Source organism: Natator depressus, chromosome 7, assembly GCF_965152275.1.
Source record: "Natator depressus isolate rNatDep1 chromosome 7, rNatDep2.hap1, whole genome shotgun sequence".
Classification (NCBI taxonomy): domain Eukaryota; kingdom Metazoa; phylum Chordata; order Testudines; family Cheloniidae; genus Natator; species Natator depressus.
The window spans coordinates 91,368,604-91,390,903 of NC_134240.1; the positions used below are offsets into that span (position 1 = coordinate 91,368,604).

Consider the following 22,300-nt stretch of genomic DNA (forward strand, 5'->3'; position numbering starts at 1 on the left):
TACTCCAGTCTGGAACACTGGCTTAAAGAGAATCCTGATCCAGTTATGAAAGATTTGGTATGCCATGGGAGTTTTAAACTAAGCAGAGGCTTGCTCTAATCTGGAATGATTTAGTTTAGCCAAGGAAGCTTGGGTTTAGGCCTACAACAGCCTGAAAACGGTTGTTAGGCCTGACATAGGCTTGTTAATCTAGTTCAAGGCTTTTTTGCTTTAGCTGGGAATTATATTGTCATCAGCTGGTATGAGAATTTTTATAACCAAAATTATTTTCAATTTTGTGGGACCTACAATTAAAAGAGAGTTTATTTCTTCTAATATATTTAATCTCCTAAATCCTTTTCTGCATCTTTCTCCTTCGTGGTATCTGAGTCTTACCACACAACTAACACATTTTAAATAGTGTATTTGTTTGTTAAGAAAAATACTAAAAAATATAACGCATAATTTTTAAAAATCTCTCAGAAATATGCAAAACTATTGATAAGTGATTTATTTGCCATAATGGACCAAAGGTGTTACATGTACTATACCATCTTCTCTCTTTCTCCAGGTTTTTCAAGAAGAATTTGGAGTCATAAAATCTTATAACCTAAAGCCTGGTGGTGATAAAATTCCAGTTACGGCTCAGAATAGGAAAGGTACACTAAAGATATAAATATGCCAACTGCAATGCACCAAACTTCACTTGTAACTATAGATTTTGTTATTTAGCTGAGTAGTAAAAATAAAATTCAGAATGAACTTGCTAATATACTTTCTATTTATAATGCTACGTAAAGTAAAATGTATTTTAAAAGTTTTAAATTATTTCAACTCTGTTTAAGATAATACAATAAATGATAGTCTGAAATAATTTTATTAATATCTAATAGGGTATCAAATGTTTTTTCTTTTTTTAGAATATGTGCAGCTTTATGTTGACTTCATTCTCAACAAATCAATCTACAAACAGTTTGCAGCTTTTTATTATGGATTCCATAGTGTCTGTGATTCATATGCATTGATGGTAAGAATAAGATGAAAAGTCTTATAGTAAACTTTATTTAATATTATCTTAAAGTTTGGTTTACTTCTATTATAAATCTGTGACAAAGAATTGAAAATGACTGATCTGAATTAGATAAATAAACTTCAATAATTCAACTGACTTTTTTCAGTGTTCAGAGAGGCTCTGATTCAGCAAAATATTTAAGCAAATGCCTAATTTTAAGCATATGAGTAGTCCCACTGTGATCAATGGGCCTTGCTGAATATAACCACTCAAGAAAGAGATCTTGGAGTCATTGTGGATAGTTCTCTGAAAACATCAACTAAGTGTGCTGCGGCAGTCAAAAAAGCTAACAGAATGTTGGAAATCGTTAAGAAAAGGATAGATAATAAGACAGAAAATGTCATATTGCCTCTATATAAATCCATGGTATGCCCACATCTTGAATACTGCATGCAGATGTGGTCATCTCATCTCAAAAAATATATATTGGAATTGGAAAAGGTTCAGAAAAGGGCAACAACAATTATTAGGGATATGGAACAGCGTCTATATGAGGAGAGATTAATAAGACTAGGATTTGTCAGCTTGGAAAAGAGACAAGTAAGGGGAGAGGGGTATGATAAAGGTCTATAAAATCATGACGGGTGTAGAGAAAGTAAATAAGGAAATGTTATTTACTCCTTCTCATAACACAAGAACTAGGGGTCACCAAATGAAATTAATAGGCAGCAGGTTTAAAATGAACAAAAGGAAGTATTTCTTCACACAATGCACAGTCAACCTGTGGAACTCTTTGCCAGAGGATGTTGTAAAGACCAAGACTGTAACAGGGTTTAGAAAAGAACTAGATAAATTCATGGAGGATAGGTCCATCAATAGCTATTAGCCAGGATGGGCAGAGACAGTATCCCTAGCCTTTGTTTGCCAGAAAGTGGGAATGGATGACAGGGGATGGATCATCACTTGATGATTACCTGTTCTGTTCATTCCCTCTGAAGCACCTGGCATTGGCCACTGTTGGAAGATAGGATATTGGGCTAGATGGACCTTTGATCTGACTCAATATGGCCATTCTTATGTTCTTATGACCAGAAAACTATTTGAGAAAAACACTATATAATTGCATTAATATTTAGGACTCTGCAATATTACGGAGTTGGAAAGAATAGTGTTTTCATTGGAGAATCTTAAAGATCTTTAAAGATATTTAATGTATTTCCTCTCACAATACTGCTAGTAAGTAACCAGTATGATCCCCCTTCTATAGACAGATAATTGCATCAGATTAAGGCCAAGATTTTTTTTTTTCTAATGGGTAGGATTTTTAGAATTAGATAGTTAGAATTAGTTAGAATTCAGTGTGGCCTGGTTTTTCAAAAGTGCTTATCACCCAGCAGTATTCACTAAACTTAGTGGCTGCTCATCTCTTTTGGAAATCAGGCCATTTATTTAGGTGCCTAAATGTGAACTCGAAACCTTAACTTTATATACCAATTTTTTAAAATCTTGTCTTAAGAAACTGCAATTCTGTAATAAAACCACAAATGGAACCTCTGTTTCCTCACTTTAGTCTTTAGTTTTAAGCCAGTGATTCCCAGGTGTGCAGAGCTAGATCCCCTCTTCTGTGGCAGGTTTGCAGAGGTGCCCCTCTGTCTCTCATGATTAAGGTTGCCAGCCCTCCAGGATTGTCTTGGAGTCTCCAGGAATTAAAGATTAATTTTTAACTAAAGATAATGTCATGTGATTAAACCTCCAGGAATTCATCCAACCAAAGTTGGCAACCCTACTCATGATATAGCCCAGGTGGTGTCACCTAGTGTAATCCATTCTCTTCCCCTCTCTATCCTTATTCTTATTCTATCCTTATAATCAAAGGGTGGGACTACTAGGGTCTGTTAATAAACAGTTCTGTGGGCATTTTTGGTGAATTTTAGGTTATTTTCATCTTAGAAAGTAATGGGAGAAAAAGCAAAGAGAAGTCACCCAAAACTCAGCAGAATGAACATAAAATCCTTCAGTAGACCCCCACACCACTGGCTGACATGAAAAACCATCCCTTGAAAATAATATTGTTCCCCATTTTTCCCCTGAAACGTCCCTTTTCTCCCTCACTTTTCTCCTGGCTTGCCTCTTCCTAGTGACCTACCTTGTTCTGGCTGCAAAAAGTGCCTCGTGGCTGCTCAGTGCCTCCTCCCTGCTGACTGCTTCTTTTCAGTGCATGCAGAATCTGACTCCAAACTAAACCCTTTACTGAGCTGAACACATCTCTAGACCATTAGAGAGGATCGGAACTGGAAGCCCAGTATGTGCAAATGAGAAAAGATGCCAGCAGGTAGTAGAGGAAAGAGTGGTTGCCTGTCATGCACACCTGTGATGCTGACCAGGACCTGAGTTACCTTGGGCAGGTTTTCTAAAGCCAAGCCTGTTCTGGCCAAATGAGGACTAATGGCAGATATACTGGTGGCTTCCCTCCTCTGCCCCTCCCCCATTTCTAGTTGGATCGTTGGGAGGGGGTTGTGAGGATCATGCAGTCTTGTGTACTTACAGGGGAGTAAATAATGGGTACAGTTTTACTCAAAGAGAACATGAAGAAAAGCCAGATAGCCATCTTAAAAGCCATTCTGGGTCCCTCAATTTCAGCCCCCCACTTATGGATCATCCCTACAGTGGGGGCAGGAATCTGATAACTTCTCCGGCACCACTTCTTCTCTCTTCCAGTCTTTGCTGGCCTCTTCAGCTGCTACATCAGTTCCCTTTCTCATGAACCATGGGGCCAATCAGAAACTGGCAGGGAGAAGAGCTGACACTGGAGCTTAGTCTCCATTAGTTTTTCACCACTTCTGCAACCTGATAGTTCAGCCACATAGTTTGCAAGTAGCCACAGGGCAATGTTGCATGTTTAAATATTATAATAATAATAATAACACTAGATGGTAGACAATTGTCTTAATTGGAATTACTTAATTAGAGCTTATTAGTTAAAGATTCATACAGTATGATACAGAATACAGAAAGAATACTTTACTACCCTCTGTAAATTATGATCAGATGGCAGCTTGTTCTCTTTTTAAATATATAAAAATAACTGAGATGGCAACTTGTTCACTTCCAACTAACTTTTCAAAATTTATTCCTTTTATATACTGGTTTAGAACAAAGAACGTTTATTTGTTGGGAGGGGAAAAACTACTTTCCCACAGTTGATTGTGTGTGTTCTGTTTTAATATTTTAATTTATTTAAATTAATACTTACGGAATTTTTATGGTATTTTAATTTACATGATTGATACGCTAAAGGGATTTCTAACCCCAGTTATTGTTATTAAGAACATCTGTTCCAGCAAGCATTTCCAAAGGAGTTAAAAACATCTTTGAATGTGTCATTTTTTATAAATTACAGAAAATATTTGTATTCACAAATACCTCTTATTAATCACAGAACATAACTGGATTGTAAGCACCCTTTATCAATTATCCAATCTTGTTCATTATATCATACTTCTATAGTAATAAGTATCCTCTGTTAGTGCCAGGAGTCCCTTGACATCTGTATTAGGTTAAAGGAGTTAAATTATACACATTTCATTACTGAGTACATGCCTTCCTTTATTTTCTTACTCAATAAAGTTTAACTTAAGCACAGAAAAAGGATTTTAGTTAATGGGTTTGGTTATACGGGTTTTACGGTATCAGTGGAGATTGAATATGATTGACAACCAGAAATCCCAATCAAGGAGTATCTTTCCCATTTACTGACCAGAAAGCAGTGAATTTGGTGAGATTGCAACAGAAGGCCCTCTGGTCACTGGGACAGTTAATTCCTTCCTGGACAGGGAAGAGCCTATTAAGGTGGCTTGGAACCGGCTTTATGGTAGTGTGGCTCCTAATCTGACGAACAGCATGTCAATGAATTGCTCCAAGGTCTAGCTTCTGATTGATTGGGAGCTTTTCGGGTGCTGAAATTAAGGTGTCACAGGTTCATACGTACTTGTTCCCTGCTCCCTACATTTGCAGGCACCACACTAGTACTTCAGGAAGAAGGGGGAGAGATTTAAAACTAGTAGCGTTTTCAGGGTGAAGACTCCATTCTCAACACCTGGAGCATTGGAATATTATACAGAAAGAACCAGATGACCTAGAGGACTGGGGTAATAGAAATTAGATGAAATTTAATAATATCAAGTTCAAAGACGTACACTTGGGGAATTATAATACCAATTTCTACTACAAGCTGGGGCTCAGCCTTTGGAGGCAACAGAAGAGGAGAGAGACCTGGGTGTGTAGGTTCATCCCAGGATGGCTATGGCTATCAGTGAGAGGCAGTTGTGAAAAAGGTAAATGTGATCCTAAGATGTATCAGGAGAGGTATTTCTAGTAGAGATTGGGAAATATTAACACTATTGTACAAGGCAGTGGTAAGACTTCACCTGGAATACTGCATACAGTTCTGTTCACCCATGTTCAAGAAAGATATATTCAGACTGGAACAGGTGCAGAGAAGGGTTACTAGGACAATTAGTGCATGTGGGGCCTATCTTATGAGAGGAGGCTGAAAGAACTTAGTTTCTTTAGCCTAGCAAAATGAAGGCTGAGTGGAGGATGTGAGTGTGCACAACTATATCAAGGAGGTAAACACCAAAGAGGGAGAAGAGCTAGTTAAGTTAAAGGAAAATGTTGACAGAGGAACAAATGAGTATAAATTGTCCATGAACAAATTAAGGCTCAGAAATTAGAAAGTTGCTAACCATCAGAGGAACTTCCCAATAGGAGTAGATTGGGCAAGCAATCTAATTCTAAGATAGAACTTGATAAATTTATGAGTGGGATTGTATGATGGGGTTACATGCTGTGACAGGGGGGTTGGGCATAGTGGCCCAGAGGTGTATTCTGTATTTTTTTTCTTCCTTCCTCTGAAGTATGAGATAGGACACTTGACAGGATGGGCCAATGCTATGAGGCATAAATGGAATTCCTTCTCAGATGCTTGGCTGGTGAGTCTTTCTCACATGCTGAGTGTCATACTGATCACCGTTTCTGTTTTCAGGAATGAATGTCCCCAGGTTAGATTGGCGGGAATCGTGGGGAGTTTTGCCTCACTCTGCAGCATGGCATGCATGTCGATTGTTAGAATCATCTGAGCATATCTAACCTAATCAATTCCCTGCCATCGCAGAGGCCTTGAGTATTAGTGCTACTCACTCCTTCCTGTTCTCTGGCTGTGGCATACAATAGTTTACTGGTGTTGGGCTCAGTACAGGGTAATTGGGTTCAGTTTAGGGCCTGTGGATGTGTAGGAGGTCAGACTCAGTGGCCTAAATCTCTGACTCTAAGTAAGTAAGTGTAAACATTAGGAGGAAAGGGGAATAAAGGTAACAGTAATAACAACACACTAATGGATATTACCCACATTTATCTTGCTTGTTAGTACAGGATTTTAAAATTAAGCGCTGAGGAATTGATCTTCCTGCAAAATAGTAAATACTGGAGTTCACATATCAACTTTTATCCATGAAAAATGTTCTTAAGAAAATAACATACTTTGTCTACAATACATAACAAAACATCTGCAATTTAATTTTTCAATTCTTAGTCTGAATCGTATTAGCATCATTATATATCTTTTAAAAAAGTGTTCTGCCAGCAAATGTTATGACTTTTTGGCAGCTACTTCGTCCAGAAGAGGTTGAAATTCTTGTTTGTGGAAGCCCTGAACTGGATATGTATGCTCTACAGAGAAACACCCAGTATGATGGCTACCTGAAAACTGATCTCACTATACGGTAGACTTAATTTTTGATCTTCTTAATATTCAGATAGAAGAACAGTATAGACTGATGCACTAATGGGAGCAATTAAAATCCGAATTTCAATATAGTCATGAAGTAGTAAGATATAAGTTTAGTTTTAAAAAGGTTATCTCAAAATGACATTAAAATACTGTAGTCTTATTTCCTTTAGTAGGAAAAGTTATATTAGTTGAACCTCCTTAGCTATGCCAAGTGTCTTTAAAAGGACACAATTGGTTTAAGTCTAGTCAGTTTCAGGTACTACACCAAGCTACTGTGTGGTTTTACACTATTTTCCTATATTTTAAAATGTTATCTCTCTTTGATGATGATGATGTGTGAAAGAGCCACACAAACTGGGGCAACTGTCTATACACAAAATATAAAATGCATAAAAAATTGAGAAGAAAATATTTCCATCTGATCTTTCTGTAATACCTAGTAACCCTTGGCATTTCTTGTAACTAATAGGTTTTAAATAACGTTTCAGACAGAAATGTAAATATGTATCTTTAACTAAACCAACATTTGAAAAATAAGGGTTTGTAAGATACAGGCATGTAATCTATAGCTCAGCCAAAACATCTCTTCCCTTTGCCTCACTATGCCAGTTATAAAATCTGGCTCCAAATAATGGTGGGGGGGAGGAGTTGTATAGAGGAGTGTCATTAGCACATTTTTGATAACACAGTGTTTGAAAATGTACATAAATACTTTTTGCTTTTAAGTTCACCAGTTAACTATATATTTATGGGAATTTTTGTATTAAGTGACAATATCTGAGCCTAGGGTGTAGTGATAACTTTACATTGCTTTTATCAAGATATTAACTCTCCCCTTCCCTAATGAATCCTGTAGATACTTTTGGGAGGTAGTACTTGGATTTCCTCTTGATCTCCAAAAGAAGCTGCTGCATTTTACTACAGGAAGTGACAGAGTACCTGTGGGAGGGATGGCTGATTTGAATTTCAAGATTTCAAAGAGTGAAACGTCCACTAACTGGTAAATAATTTTCAGTTGTATTCTTAAATATTTTAACAGAAGAGTCTTACTGTAATTTGTGTATGTACTATAAAGAAAAAGCAAACTGATTGAGAAACTATATTAGTTCCTTTAGCTTGGTTTACAAATATTATTAAAACCAGGTATTGATTACACAAATTTAGCAGATGTTCACCTAATACAGAGCTAGCTCTCTAAGCAATGTGTAACTCTGAAGTCCAGTTTCTGCTTTTTAATACAAGTGGTCCTTATGCTTCAATTCAGAGAAGCAATTTGCTTTAGTCCTTGACTGGGGCTGAGCTGGTGAAAAATAAACTACCATATTTACCAGGAGTCCTGCTGGATCCATTTGGGTGTTCATCACTATGGATACCAGTCTCCGCAGCTGGCAGGATGCTCTTGTTTCTTACAGCTGATCTGAATCAAGCTTTTTAGCATGAGCCCTGAACAGACTGACCATTGCTTTGGGATTTCTATCGAGTAAATGGACAGATGGTCCAGAGGTTCTTCTCTGTAGGTGAAACAAGAGAGTCTGTAACATGAAATTAAAGGTTAAATATTTGTGTGCTCTGCTGGAACCTTTTATATCCTTTTGAACTCATGCGGGAAGTTTCTCATTCCTTACTAGCAAGCTAGTTTTTTGGATGGCTGTTTTCTCCAGAAGGTTAGGAGAAATTCAGCTCAGTTAATTTGGAGAGCTATATAAAGAAGCTTACTATCACCAGAAATTCCTGGTTCCACTTTGCATTGTCAAGTCTTCAGCATCACAAGTAATCATAGATTTGAAATAAGTACAGTACATGAGATCTTTTTTCAAAAATTCATTTATTGTAATTGGCCTTATCATAATATTATAATGCTTCTACTGATTTTTAGATCAACTGACTCATGAATCCAGTAATATGTTAAAGGAATATCAAGGCAAGAAAATTGAGAGCTGACTGCTAATCTGTTCTTAACTTGGTCCCATTTTTAAATTCTCAAAATTGTATGTGATCTTACATATATTTGGGTACACGGAACACATCTTCCTGTTGTCTGGTGCAGTGGCACAATTTAAAAATGGAGTAGTAGCTTTTAAATAAAGGTGTATGTTAAAATAATGTAGGCCCTATTCCTACAGTGTCATCTTTGCAGTCAGATTCTTGCACCCATGCAGAGCCGTATTGGCTTCCATGTGCCTCTTCATAAGCATAAGGATCCACCTGCATGGATCATATTACAAGATCCAGGCTGTAGTAATGGCCAAAATTTTCAAATCTGAGTGCCCAATATTAAACTCCTACATTCATTGGATATGTACCTCGTAGTGAAAGTGGCCTGAGTTTTAAAGATGCTGAGCACCCGCAGCTCCTGTTGATTTTAGTGAAATGCATGGATTCTCAATGCTTGTAGACATCTGTAGCCCGGCCTTCAATGGCCTAAAGGCTGTGATTTTTCAAAGAAAGTTATGCCACTTCTGAGAGCATTTGAAAATCCCACCCCAAATATGAATTTAGAAACTTAACTTTAGACATCTAGCTTTGGAAATTTGCCAATATGTCCAGTCAGTTTCATACCTCAAACTGAGCTGAACTGTAATTCCATACATATTCCATTACTGGTGCATGTGCAGCCCCTGCACTTGATTTTTGGATTCTTTTGGCTACCAATATCCATATGGGGCCATGCCTGTGCTCTTAGTGTCCTTGTGCCTCCCCACCTATGTGTTTAAGGGTAGGGAAACCCTACCCATCCTTCAGTTTCTTCTCAGTGCCCATGGCTACAAGTTGAAACTTCAACAGTGGCTGAGCCTCTTGATCACTGTGCCCATTCTGTTGTTTGTAAATACCTTCATGTTAGGATTAGCTTTTTACTTAGCATTTCCTTTCTCTTTGAAAACAAAAAAATTTTTCTAAACGACTTCATCTGGAACCAGGGTTAGTCCTTATAGCAGAATAGAAATTTCCACGATTTAAGAATTGTCCTTGTGAGGCAGTAACACCACTTAATGATGGGTATACGGGTGTTTATGCCTTAGCAAAGGGGCACGTTCCTGAGAGAGGTGCCATTTTGCAAATCATTCTTGAAGCAAACACCAAAGGGAAGAGAGACTCTCAAGAAGCTTCTTTTACTAGAGAGGTCTGTGCCTCTTCAGATATTGGAGTGGCTGGACATGAAATTCCTGAACAGTCCTCTTCCAAAAGTGCTCCAGTCTGCTCTTCGATCTACTCTCTGAGGCACATGTCTAAGGGACCTTCCTCTCTGGCTGGTAAAATATCTGAGGTTGGGGGAGAAAGGAGCATTGCACCTCTAAGGGCCACAGATCTAGGTGCCCCCTCACTAGGTCCTCTCATTCTGCTACTGAGAAGGGTAGTTCAAATGAGTGGGTATCTCTCTGGCACCCAGTCCACACCAGTCACCATATCCTAGTGCCAGCTCCCACAAAGCATCATATATCATCCAGAACTGACTTGTCACTGAGGCTGCTGGTACCAGTCTCTTCCATTCACTTGGTACCACCGTGCTCAGTACCAAGACCCTTTGCAGCGTCAACAGACCTCACACCCTCTGCAGTACCATTGTTGTTGTTCATCTAACTTCCTTCTGAAGTACCAACCACTACTCTGTCTCTTCAGTACTGAGCACATCTGTGGTACCAGGTAGACAACATACTAAAGGCTTGCCTAGCACCTGAGCTGGTACTGCTCCTCCATTAAAAGAGTAGTAGTTTTTCTCCTCCTCTCATTCAGACAATAGCAGGTTGGGGTGACCATCTCATTCCCTGGAGTCCTTTGATCCCTACACACCAGAAAAGGATTCTAGAGCGCATTGCTACCATCTAAAGCCCAAAATTCTAGGAGAGACACTATGCCTTGACCCCCATGGTTCAATATCCGTACCAGGACCCCAGCAGTCATACTCACTCTCATGGCTCCCTGTTCAATATTCTTACCAGCACCCTGGCAACCATCCCTCACGCACAGCAGAGCCCATCTGAGAAGTATCAGAGATTCCAAACAAGGAAACCATCAGCTTCTGCTGCATCATCATTTTATCCGCCATTGCTATTGAAAGCCTTGGTCACAGATGCCTCCAGTCTAGGGTGGGGAGCCCACCTAGACAATCTTCAGACGCAAGGTCCCTGCACTTCTCAGGAAGTCTAGTTGCATATAATACTAAAATACCTCCTGTCATTTAGGGAGCTTTTAGACAGTTCTGAATTCCTTAAGGTTCACCTAACAGCCATTTCAGCTTTCCATCTTCCCATATGATTCGGAGCTAATCAGTATTCTCACACCTCACAGTAGGTAGATTCCTGAAGAGCCTTATAAGGGTATATCTCCCAGTCAGGGACCCTCCTCTTCCTTGGGATCTTAACCTCGTGCTGACAGGTTTGATGGGTCTTCCCTCCCCCATCCCTTTGAGCCCCTAGCTACACATTCCCTCTTGTCCATCAAAACAGCCTTCCAGATTGCAATAACAGCAGCTATCAAGGTTGAAAAAATGCATATGCTCACTGCAGAACCTCCAAATACAATATTTCAATGAGGCCTCACCCAAAGGTGTTGCTAAAGGTAGTCTCTGACTTCCATTCAACCAAGTAATACACCTGCCTGTGTTCATTCCCAAGCCATATGCCAACAAGAAAGAATTATAGGTTACTCCGCCAGGGCTTAAGCAGCTTCTACAGCTTTTTAAGAAGCATTAAGAAGATACTAGAAATATGTAGGGAAGCAACTTTGGAATTCCATGCATACATTTTACCAAACATTACTCCACAGATGAAGCATCAACATCTGATGCTCCTTTTGGCAGAGCTATCTTATTGTTAGACTCCAAGCACCCACCTCCTGTGATATAGGTCACTGCTTGTGAGTCACCAACAATGGAATATATATGGACAACTAACCTAAAAGAAAACTGTTACTTACCTTAAAGTAACTGTGGTTCTTCAAGATGTGTTAGCCATTTATATTCCACAGCCCACCTTCCTCACTACTACAGAGTCTCATAATACCTGGATTCTGTATTGGCAAAGAGTCTGAGGGTTAGTTGGGGTTTCCTCACCTTTTGTGCACTGAGGTGGGAGTCACAAGGACACCGCTGGCCAAAAAGAATCCAAACTCGGCATGGGGCACATGTGCACTAACCATAGAATACATATGAACAACACATGTTGAACCCCAGTTACTGTGAGGTAAGTAACACTTTCTTCGTGTGGGTTTTTTAAAAATAATGCACGTAAATTAAAACAATACAGGTAATATCCTAATGCTATAAAATTTATGTTAAAAACAAATGGTGCATTATTTTTTTAAATATTTTTAGGTTACCTGTGGCCCACACCTGCTTCAACCAGCTTTGCCTCCCTCCTTACAAGAGCAAAAAAGAACTGAAGCAGAAGCTGATCATTGGAATTTCAAATGCAGAAGGTTTTGGTCTAGAATAATTTGAAAGATTTAAAATACAGGATTTTTTATGTAGCACTCACTTTCCTCTTATTGTGCCTTTAAGCTTTTCATGTTTCAGTCTCTTGATACTGTGGCAGTCTTATCCAATTTAAAACATGATTTTTTTAGTTAAATGCAAAGTGCATTTGTTTTTGCTGTATGGCAATACATTTACTGCTTTTTTTTTCACAAAGTAATTTTCATAAAATACAGAATGCTGCATTACTTGACAGAAGAAAGCTGCCAGAGGTGACAAATTCCAGGTTACAGTTTTGTGTCTGATTATTCTTGGAGCACTTTATAATTAATCATAATTTACATCCGGATGCATGTTCCACTGGGAAAGGAAACATAAAAGATTTATTGATTAGATAAGCCGAGTGGCAGAATGTCTTCAATTAATACACGCAGTAGCAAAGTGTATAACTGCCATTCATGTGAGACACGGGGCCATATTTTCATATTGAGACACAAAGCAATTATAGCCTAGATAAAATGTATACAGTTTTAATGTTCTGGCTTTCGTTATCAAATAATTAAGCAGGATATTTAAAAAGCATGTAAATAACTGCCTGTGGAAAAATAGAATTTTGATAGTGCCATTAATTGCTAAAGATTTATTTTTACAAATACACAGTTTTAGATGTTATATATTCAGCTTTTACAGATCAACAAAATTGATTTGTACAGGAATGTTAAAAGTACTATTTTCAGTATAACTGGACTCAAGGACAAACTTTAAGTATTAAACAACCTGCATGTAAATCTTATGAAATTGGCAGCAAACTAATCAGTTTGGCTGTAGATATTGTAGTTTTGTAACCATGGCTTACTTAAAGAAATTGGATGTTGACAGGTAAATTCTAAATCTCTTTGAATCACTTCAGAAATAAATGATATCCACATCACATGGAAAAATATTAAAATTTTAACTTGTGTACAATGCTGTCATTTGATCAACAACTTTATGCTAGAAATCTTTTACTAAAAGTTTATTAGAGTAAGCTATGACAAAAGTGAATACAAGAACATATCAAAATGCTGTATCTTTCATTTAACTTGAAGGTCGGTATTTAGACAATGTTTTGGTTTTTTCACTGCACACTAATAAAGTAAATGTAAAGATATTCTTGTCTGAAAGTTTTAGCAAATTTGGAGCTGAGGAAGAAACTGGTTGTAAAATGCAGGCATAATTACAAGTCCATTTTTATTCACAACCTGAGACAGTAGCAGCATACAGTATAGTATATTGTATTTTTTTACATCAAGTAATACCTACTGTATGTTCTATAGATTTTGCAGTGGAACTTATTTGCAATAACAAAATATATAGTAATTTTTCTGATACTTTTCTTATTCTGGCTATTTCTTCCTTTCTATACTACTTACACACAACCAGCAGATTTCTACGTTGGTTAGTAAACTAATCTGGCTACTCTGTAACCTTAATGCCATTAATCCTTTAGTAAATAATTACACATTTCATTCTGTTCTGATCCTTAAAGAAGGTAGTGATGGTTTTCCATTTTTATTTTATTAGGAATAGAGATTAGTGGTAGGATTTTTGAAAGCATTCAGCATTGGCCTAACTCAGCTCCTCTTTAAGTGAGTGGTAAAACTACCATTGACTTCAGTGGAAGCATATTTAGGCCAGTAATTGTTGCTTTTAAAAATACCACTCTCGAATTATATTTTTAATCTGAAAATGTAAAGTGAATCAGTTACACAAACCACACTGCTTCACCACTGTACTGCCTGAACTAAAAAGACATTTAAAATGGGTAAAATACTAATAAGCACAAAAATGTGGGTGTATTTTAGAAGTCAGAATTATGTATATTTTTATTAAGTAAACTGGAAGCAAAATTTTTGTTTCTAGAGGGGATGATTCATGGAAAGTTGTCTTATGCATTTTTGTTTATGAATTAATAGCTCTACAGTTTCTCATGTAAAAATGCACATGTCAATATTTTTATGACTCAAGCCCACATTTAATAACTGAAGCATTGTTTCTGCCTATCATTAAGATAAAAGCTTTACATTTTAATCTTTTATCATAAAATTGCACTTTGCCTTGGGTTAGTTTTAATTATTAAAAGCTTTTTGGGTTTACTGTGTAATATTACCTCAAAATTTTAAAAGCTATTATATTTGCATCCATTTTTAAATAAATTAGAGAACTGTCATTGAATTACATTTTATATTTCCTGACATTAAGTTAAATAATTGTAATTTTTGTATTTGTTAAATGAAAGCATTGCACAGTATTTATGAAATAAGCCTCTGATCTCCTCATTTAACATTGTTTGCTCAACTACATTTTGTTTTTTGTCTTGCAATGTAATCCAACAAAACCTTCCTCCTCCTCCCTCGCCCCCCTTTTTCTCTCTACAATTGTTTTGTACATTACCTAAGGAAATCTGGTTTGTATACATTTGTTCATTACTGGGTACCTATTTTTATGTATTGAAATTGTGTAGTCATTAAATCAAACACGTTTCAATTTCCAAGTCTGACCTATTTAAGTGCAGTATTTTTTCCATTGAAACATTTTCTTTGCACTAGCAGTTCATAATCTTCTATTAAATCTCTGCATGTTTCAATGAATAAGAAATCTTGACTTACTAATACAGAGGTACCCACCAAAAAGCTCTAAAATAATATTCTATATTCTGTCTTGAACTACCGATGTTGCAATGCATACCATGCTAGAAACACAAGAATGTAAAATAGTGTTGATCCTGGACCTATTTCTCTTTATTTCCAGGAACAATCCTGATCCCTCAGCTTCAGGGCTGTTCTAATTTGTGATGATAGAAACTGGCTCAGATGTTATCATGCTCCAGCCATATCTCCTCTCAGTCCCACAATGACTCCTAAACCAGAGGGGGAGATAAGGGTAAGGAGCAAGAACCATAGAACTAGGTTCTCTGCCTTTGCGCTGCCTGAGGATTCCCCTATGCAGGCATAATCTCCAGCCAGCTGTTAAAGCCATCTTTCCTTCCCCTTTGCACTACTTGAGTGGCACACAGGGGACATAAGGGACCAATATCTGAACTATTTATTATAAATATTAGAGTGACTTAACTTTTAGGTCTGTATTCAATGAAGAAATGTTTTATTTTCTAAATATGCTGTTTCTTCATGAAGCTCAGCCGCTAGGTATAAATCCTACTTCCAGCAAATGGAGATGGGGGGGAGCAATTCTCTTCTGACATCACTCTGTCAGATGACTTGCCCTAGTATCCTGCACCTGCTTTCATTTACCTTGCCAAATTTGGCTTCTCAGCCCTCTCACTGAGTCTTTCATCTGGTGAATGCAGGTTGTTAATCTTCACCACTGGTCACTTTTAGATCCTCTCAATTGATGGTACCACATTTATTATAATAACAGTACTCACTATGGACATGAGCCTGGTAGAAATAGACACTTAGGCCACCTTGTAATCTAGGACTGCTGGCTGCTGACAGAGAAGATTCTCCTGATCAGTTGGCTAGATAGTGCAGCTGGTAGGCAATTTACCACTTCAGCTAGGATCCAAAGTTCTAGACAGGAAAAATTCAAACAGACAGTAGCATATAACCATTTGTAACTGTGTTGGCCCCAAGAATTTAGAGAGACAAGATGGGTGAGGTTGGTCCCATCACAGATATTACTTCACCTGCCCCTTGTCTCTCCAGTATCATAATCAGTAGGTCAGGGAGCACAATGTAAGAGCATGGCAGCCAAATCCTCTTTTCAGCAAAAATGAGTTTTACGTATTCCCCGTGGTCATCCATGTTACCAGGGGTTCTGAACTCCAGAGCAGACAGACTTCTAGAACTAATCAAGGGAAGGAAATGCACCAGTCAGCATTCCTCCTAATTTGCCACAAATGGAGTCCTCAGATGAGTCTGATGGCTTTATGGTCAAACATAAAGACAAATGTCATCTTCTCCAGAATCATTAGTTTTCATTATCATTAGGAATACGGGTGTTCTCTTTTTGGAAGTTTCACCCAGGATATCTTCTGTTCTACCTCCCCATCAAATGAGCAAACAATTAGTCGAGTCTTCCTGATAGCCAATGATGCTTTGGTTATGAGACTGACTGAATCTCTGCCTAGATCATTCTTTAATTCTTCCCTTCAAATGGGACATTATGGCCTAAGATCCAGTCCACCATGAATACTGTGATCAAATATGTTAGTTGGCCTGGTTTATGAAGTGAGACTCATTAAGGAGGATTTTACAGCTATTTGCACATAAGTAGTCTACATTCCCTGTATGTTAATCTGGGTTCCTTAACAGCATCAATTTAAATCCTTTAAAAATGTGATTTTTTTAACACTCTAGCCTGAATATGGGCTCTCTTTAGGTCCAAATTGATGCTAGTGGGGCTTTAAAAGCAAAACGGAGCATTCTTCTGTGGCTTCTGATCAAGAAGTGGTGAGATTTTTTGGTTGGCTGGGTTATTATTAAAGCTAAGGAAGAATAGAATCTCTGTTCTAGCTCAGTGGTTCTAAATGCACTCTCAGAATCTCCTTCTAAACACCTGAAGAAGTTCTGAGGGATTTTGACTCTTAAAACTGATCTTCTGGCCAGGAGAATGTAGGAGCATAGGGTTTTGTTCTTGCTGGGGGGTTTTCCCCCTGCAAGAATCTCTGCCAGATTTTCCATAAGGACATGTTAGTGATTTAGACATTTGTTTTCCAAGATGGTTTCTCCTTTTCTGTTGGTGCCTTTTGAATAACTATCTGACCAATCCACCAGGATTCTCTCTCCTGGATCTCATTTTCATGATGTTTGTTTGGTGAAAATTCTAAGCTCTTAACAATTTTTAGTCTCCAGACCAAGTGGTAACAGGATGGAGATTTGCACCATGCACAGCAGGGGATCATGCACCACTTACTGACTTGGAACTTCCCACAGTGGTTAACAGAAGAGTACCCCACAGGAGACACAGCGTTCCAGTTGCTAACTCAAGCTCTTTTACTTCGACTGATTTAAATACAATGGCTTTAACTAAAGACTATAAAAGGAAGATGGTAAGATGATTGTGTTACAGTGTAATAGTTACTAATATAGCCAAGATGTTCATAGCAATAGAAAATGTTTGATTGAAAAATATCTCGTTCTACAACGTTTGTATGGGAGGGAGCGAAGTGGAGAAGATGAAGGAGTGGTCTGTTTTTGTAAGCAAACCCTTTACTGTGTGTTTGGGTATCACCTAGCAAAAAGAGGCTTTGGGAACTACTGCAATACTAATGTTAAATAATAATTACAGAGTATATTGTATCTAATTTTATACAAATGAGCAGGGCCCTGCCAAATTCATGACCTATTTTGGTCAATTTCACAGTCATAGGATTTTTAAAATAGTCAATTTCACGGTTTCACATGTTTACATCTGAAATTTCACAGTGTTGTAATCATGGGGGTCACGACTCAAAAGAGGATCATGGAGGGGGTCACAAAGCTATTATAGGGGGGTTGTGGGATTGCCACCCTTACTTCTGCACCACTGCTGGCAGGGGCACTGCCTTCAGATCTGGGCAGTGCCCAGCTGTAAAGCCAACACCACCGCCAGTATTAGCGCAGAAATGATGGTTGCGGGGCATGAGGGTGTTGTCAGTTGTGGGGGGCAGGGCCAGCCTCACGGCCAACCGCTGGGCTGGGACTAGCAGCTGGAGCCTGGTGCACGGTACCCCCCAGCCCTGCCCCTTCCCTACAATAGCCAGATATCACAGAAGGATAAGATTTCACGGTCCATGAGGCATTTTTCATGGCCGTGAATTTGGTAAGACGCTACAAATGAGAGAAACAAAATTCTATAAAAATGTACAGATTAATAGTTCAGTTGCATTTCTTGATGCTTGGATGCTGCACCCTTATAAATCAGTACTTTCTTACATAGCTAGTTTCTAGTGTTATTGATTTCTATGTTTAGAAATTTGTAGTGAGTGGCATAAACAAATGGAGTCTCTTTTCATTTTCCTGCCAAATATTTCCTCCCTAAGAAAGTGGTGCCAGATCACGTAGAGATGTGACCAGACTTTGTCTAAGGTCATCTTGTGTATATATAGTACTTTGACTCTAAACTATGACTATAATCTAATCTGATAACTAAAAGCCACACACCCCCAGATTCAAACTTGTGCTCTTGCACAAAATCTTAACAGCATTTTAACAGGCTCCTCTATCAACTTATTGCCACATCTGTCACCTGTAGCATACAAATGAGAAGTTATTCTGCCTTAACATTAATGAGGTCAGTTATTAAAGTTTTGTGCTAGAGCACAAGTTTGATGAAGTTGGGGTAAATACTGCTTTTTGCTGTTATCAGTGGTGGTGTAGGCAGTGTGAAAGTGGCAAGGAATGCAGGAGACTTTCCTTTAACTTTTCACAGTTTTGAGTGGAGGGAAGTATTCTGGTGCAACCTTACCTGTCAAAGTAACGCACATTGGAAAAAATAATCTCAACTATACGTACAAAATGATGGGGTCTAAACAGCTATTACCACTCAAGAAAGAGATCTTGGAGTCAGCATGGATAGTTCTCTGAAAATGTCTGCTCAGTATGCAGTGGCAATCCAAAAAGCTAACAGAATGTTAGAAAACCTTAGGAAAGGGATAGATAATAAAACAAGATATCATAATCAGGGGTCACCTAATGAAATTAATAGGCAGCAGGTATAAAAGAGACATAAGGACGTATTGTTTTACACAACGCACAGTCAACGGGTGGATCTCATTGCCAGGGGATATGTGAAGGCCAAAAGTATTGCCTGTTCTGTTCATTCCCTCTGGGGCACCTGGCATTGGCCACTCTCGGAAGACCGGATACTGGGCTCGATGGACCTTTGGTCTGACCCAGTCTGGCCGCTCTTATGTATAACTGGGTTAAAAAAAGAATTAGATAAGTTCATAGAGGATAGGTCCATCAATGACTATTAGTCAAGATGGTCAGGGACACAACCTCATGCTCCAGGTGTCCCATAACCTCTGATTGCCAGAAGCTGGGACTCGGCGACAGGGGATGGATCACTTAATAAATTCCCCTGTTCTGTTCATTCCCTCTCTGTCAGAAGACTGGATATCTGGCTAGATGGACCACTGGTCTAACCCAATATGGCCGTTCCTATGTCACTAAACTAAGCTTTTTTTTGTATCAAATTTTTAGGTTTTTTGTTTATATATAGGAATGGTATATCTCACTAGGTATGTTCTCAGGGTCAGAGGGGAGATAACGACTGAAATGCAACACACACCCTTTCTGAGATGTTGCTTAATTTACAGAAAATGATTTTCAGTTACAAGTGTTGCAGGATGCTCATTGTCTGAACTAAATAAACCAGTTTATTTAAAAACAAAATGAAATGTTACCCTCACATGCCCTAACATGGGTCAACATCAGGGTTTGAACCCTGGACTTTCCAAGCCTCAGACTCTTACCACTCATGGTGCATAAGTAATTGTTAGCTTCTATTTAGTAACACAATGGAAAGATGACTTGATACACACTTTTCTAGCGGGTTACACAATTATTTGGTAGGCATCAGTAGCGTAATGGAGAGCAAACAATTGTGTAACCCACTAGAAAAGTGCGTTCTGTCCCTGGCTCTTGGAAAATAGTTTAGGTTTAGGGGGTTAGCAATAGCCAAAGCATAGTCAGTCCTATCTGACAGGCAATGAATCTGACTTGGCCTGTTGTGTTGAGTTCTAGCTTCTATTCCTGATTGTGTCTGTGACATTGTGTAACCTCTCAACTTATTTGTATAGAGTGATGTATCAGTTCATGCTTGACTGCCATCTGAGATTGGGGCTCAGGCTTGGTTGGGTGAGGTGCATGGGAATATAAACCACAGAGAGTTGAAACTTGAACTCAAGGTCTCCTCTTTCCTAGCTCAGGAACTTTGCCCATGGCTAAAGGGACATTTGGGGGAGAGGAGGTGTGCCTGTCTCCCTTCCTGCCTCCATCCCCAGTAGAAGATTACCTGACTAGATATGTTGAATCATCACCATTAAATGCATTAAATTCATCATCATGCATTTCTTTTCAATTATGGAGAAAGAGCATGATACAGACAAACACTACATACTGGTATTTATAAAGGATATTGCATTAATTAGCACATGAGGAGCAAATCCCCAATCTCAGAGTATTTTACATTTCTTCCTAAAGGGGTTTAAAAAAAAAGTGAGACAATCCAGTGAGAAACTTCAAAAAAGGGGTGATTTTAGAACTCATTCTTTCTGTAGCCATTGAATTCGCAACAAACTGCTTTGAAAGATTCAAATAGTAGATTATATTCCATTTTTTGCTAGTTGAGATTTTTACAAAATAAAGTTTCTTAGAACTCCTGTTAAACTGAAATCTTCTGCTGCCTCCTTCCCTATTCTGTTGTGACCAGTAGCAGCATAATTAGCTGGGCTGTTGCTTCATAATCAGCATATCTGCTCTCTTCCTATTTTCATATATTCTGTTTAGACTTAAAATTTGAGGGGGATTGATATTACTCCCTACAACATTTGCCTTTTCTCCAGAAAGGAGAAGACACTTCATAGGTCCTTGCTCTCTCCCTCAATTCTCTGTAGTCCATCACTAGTGCTGAAGATTTTTAAAAGAAAAAACTGGCCAAGTGAATTATATTTGAGGAGTCAATGACGCTTGACAGCTGAATACAGGTAATGGAAGGTGCTTAATAGGGATTAAGGTTATTCAGTCCTTACAAAAATGAAATGGGAAGCAAGAAAAAGAGACTGTCCATTTTCCAGATGATTTCTCTGAAGCAAAACAGAGAAGCATTTACTAAGTTTAAGGTTGCAGAATAGTTTCCATATTCACCACTTTTCACACTTACCAAAATATTCTTTTTTGGACTTAAATTTCCCATACTTAGTCTTTTATCACAAATTAATTTTATTTTTCCTTTGGAAAGTCTAAACGAAATCTCCTCAGCAGTTTAATTTACAAGTTCCACTTGATTTTACAAGTTGATCACTTCCCCACATATATTTTCCTTTTTTTTCTTTTTTTAATTAAGTGTAATTAAAAAAGAAACACTTCTACAATACTATAGTAAAGTTGTAAGACCAAACATGAATCAGGAAATTCCTAACGTTAAAGTTGCTCTGGCAAAATTAACCACTATGCTGAGCACACAGTATGTTCTCTTCCTCTTTTTTTATGTAAACCTTAATGGTTTTGTTTTTGTTAATATATACCATAAACTATACATCACGTGCAACAGGACTGAATTCACGTTAACTGAACTTTTGGAATCTCTTGACCCCATTGCTTGATTGTGCAACCTTATCAAGCATTAAACTTTTTGTTTATTTGATCTTCAACAGTTTGCAATAGGCATTCCATACACCCTGCAATTCTCTCATCTGTGTTTTTGCAGTTCTGAATCTGAAGACATAATTATTTGTCATATTGTAGTTGTGTAAATGTACTGCCTGATTTCCCCTCCTTCCCTCCAGGACATCACTGGAAAACACAAAGGCATCCAAATATGAATCTTTCGTAGTGAGACAGTATTCCCAGTTTCAGTATTCTTGCTTCTCAACGTTGACTTTATTGCTTTGGGGTTTTGTGGGGGGAGCGATTTTGGAGAGGGTTATACCATGGATTGCTAATTTTATATGCCATAAGCATGCAAGGCACATCTAATTATACATTGTTAGCATTAATTCTTAAAAGGTGTGTCATGAAAAAAGATTTACTTCTTACACAGCACTACAAATTCCTTAGCAATTTCTCTTAGCTGTCATTACATTCAGTATTAAATCTACATTCTTTTCAGATTAATACTGCCTTTCACAATCTTCAAGTGCTATTTACTGTCATTTATAATAGTCCAGACATGTAAAGTGATTAAGAAATGCAAGCTTTCATTTATGAATTATTTTTGTACTATATGTAGGTCTAAAATCTTGAAAGTCAATCAGCAATGCATAACTCCACAAAGAAGTTTGAAGGTACTGAAGAAGACATCTGGGATAGATAGAAACCTTCCTCTTTCCACGAAATCCAAGTAATATATTTTGAGAAAAAAGCACATTTAAAATGCTCTTAAATAGATAAAATCTGTAAACCTGTGT

At 38.0% G+C, this 22,300-nt stretch overlaps 1 protein-coding gene across 2 annotated transcripts in view; it reads left to right on the forward strand.

Annotated features, from left to right (window-relative positions):
• The window catches only part of HECTD2 (HECT domain E3 ubiquitin protein ligase 2), a 73,355-nt gene extending 56,013 nt beyond the window's left edge, over positions 1-17,342 (forward strand). The window contains exons 17-23 of one of the 2 annotated variants that reach the window (XM_074959058.1): positions 551-638; positions 900-1,006; positions 6,656-6,771; positions 7,636-7,779; positions 12,091-12,194; positions 14,980-15,111; positions 17,036-17,342. In XM_074959058.1, coding sequence (XP_074815159.1) covers positions 551-638; positions 900-1,006; positions 6,656-6,771; positions 7,636-7,779; positions 12,091-12,194; positions 14,980-15,023 — 603 coding nt within the window. In that variant the 3' untranslated portion in view covers positions 15,024-15,111; positions 17,036-17,342. Of the gene's footprint in view, positions 1-550; positions 639-899; positions 1,007-6,655; positions 6,772-7,635; positions 7,780-12,090; positions 14,682-14,979; positions 15,112-17,035 lie in introns of those variants that run through there. The other variant, XM_074959059.1, reaches the window with a different exon arrangement.
• The last annotated feature ends 4,958 nt before the right edge of the window (positions 17,343-22,300 follow it).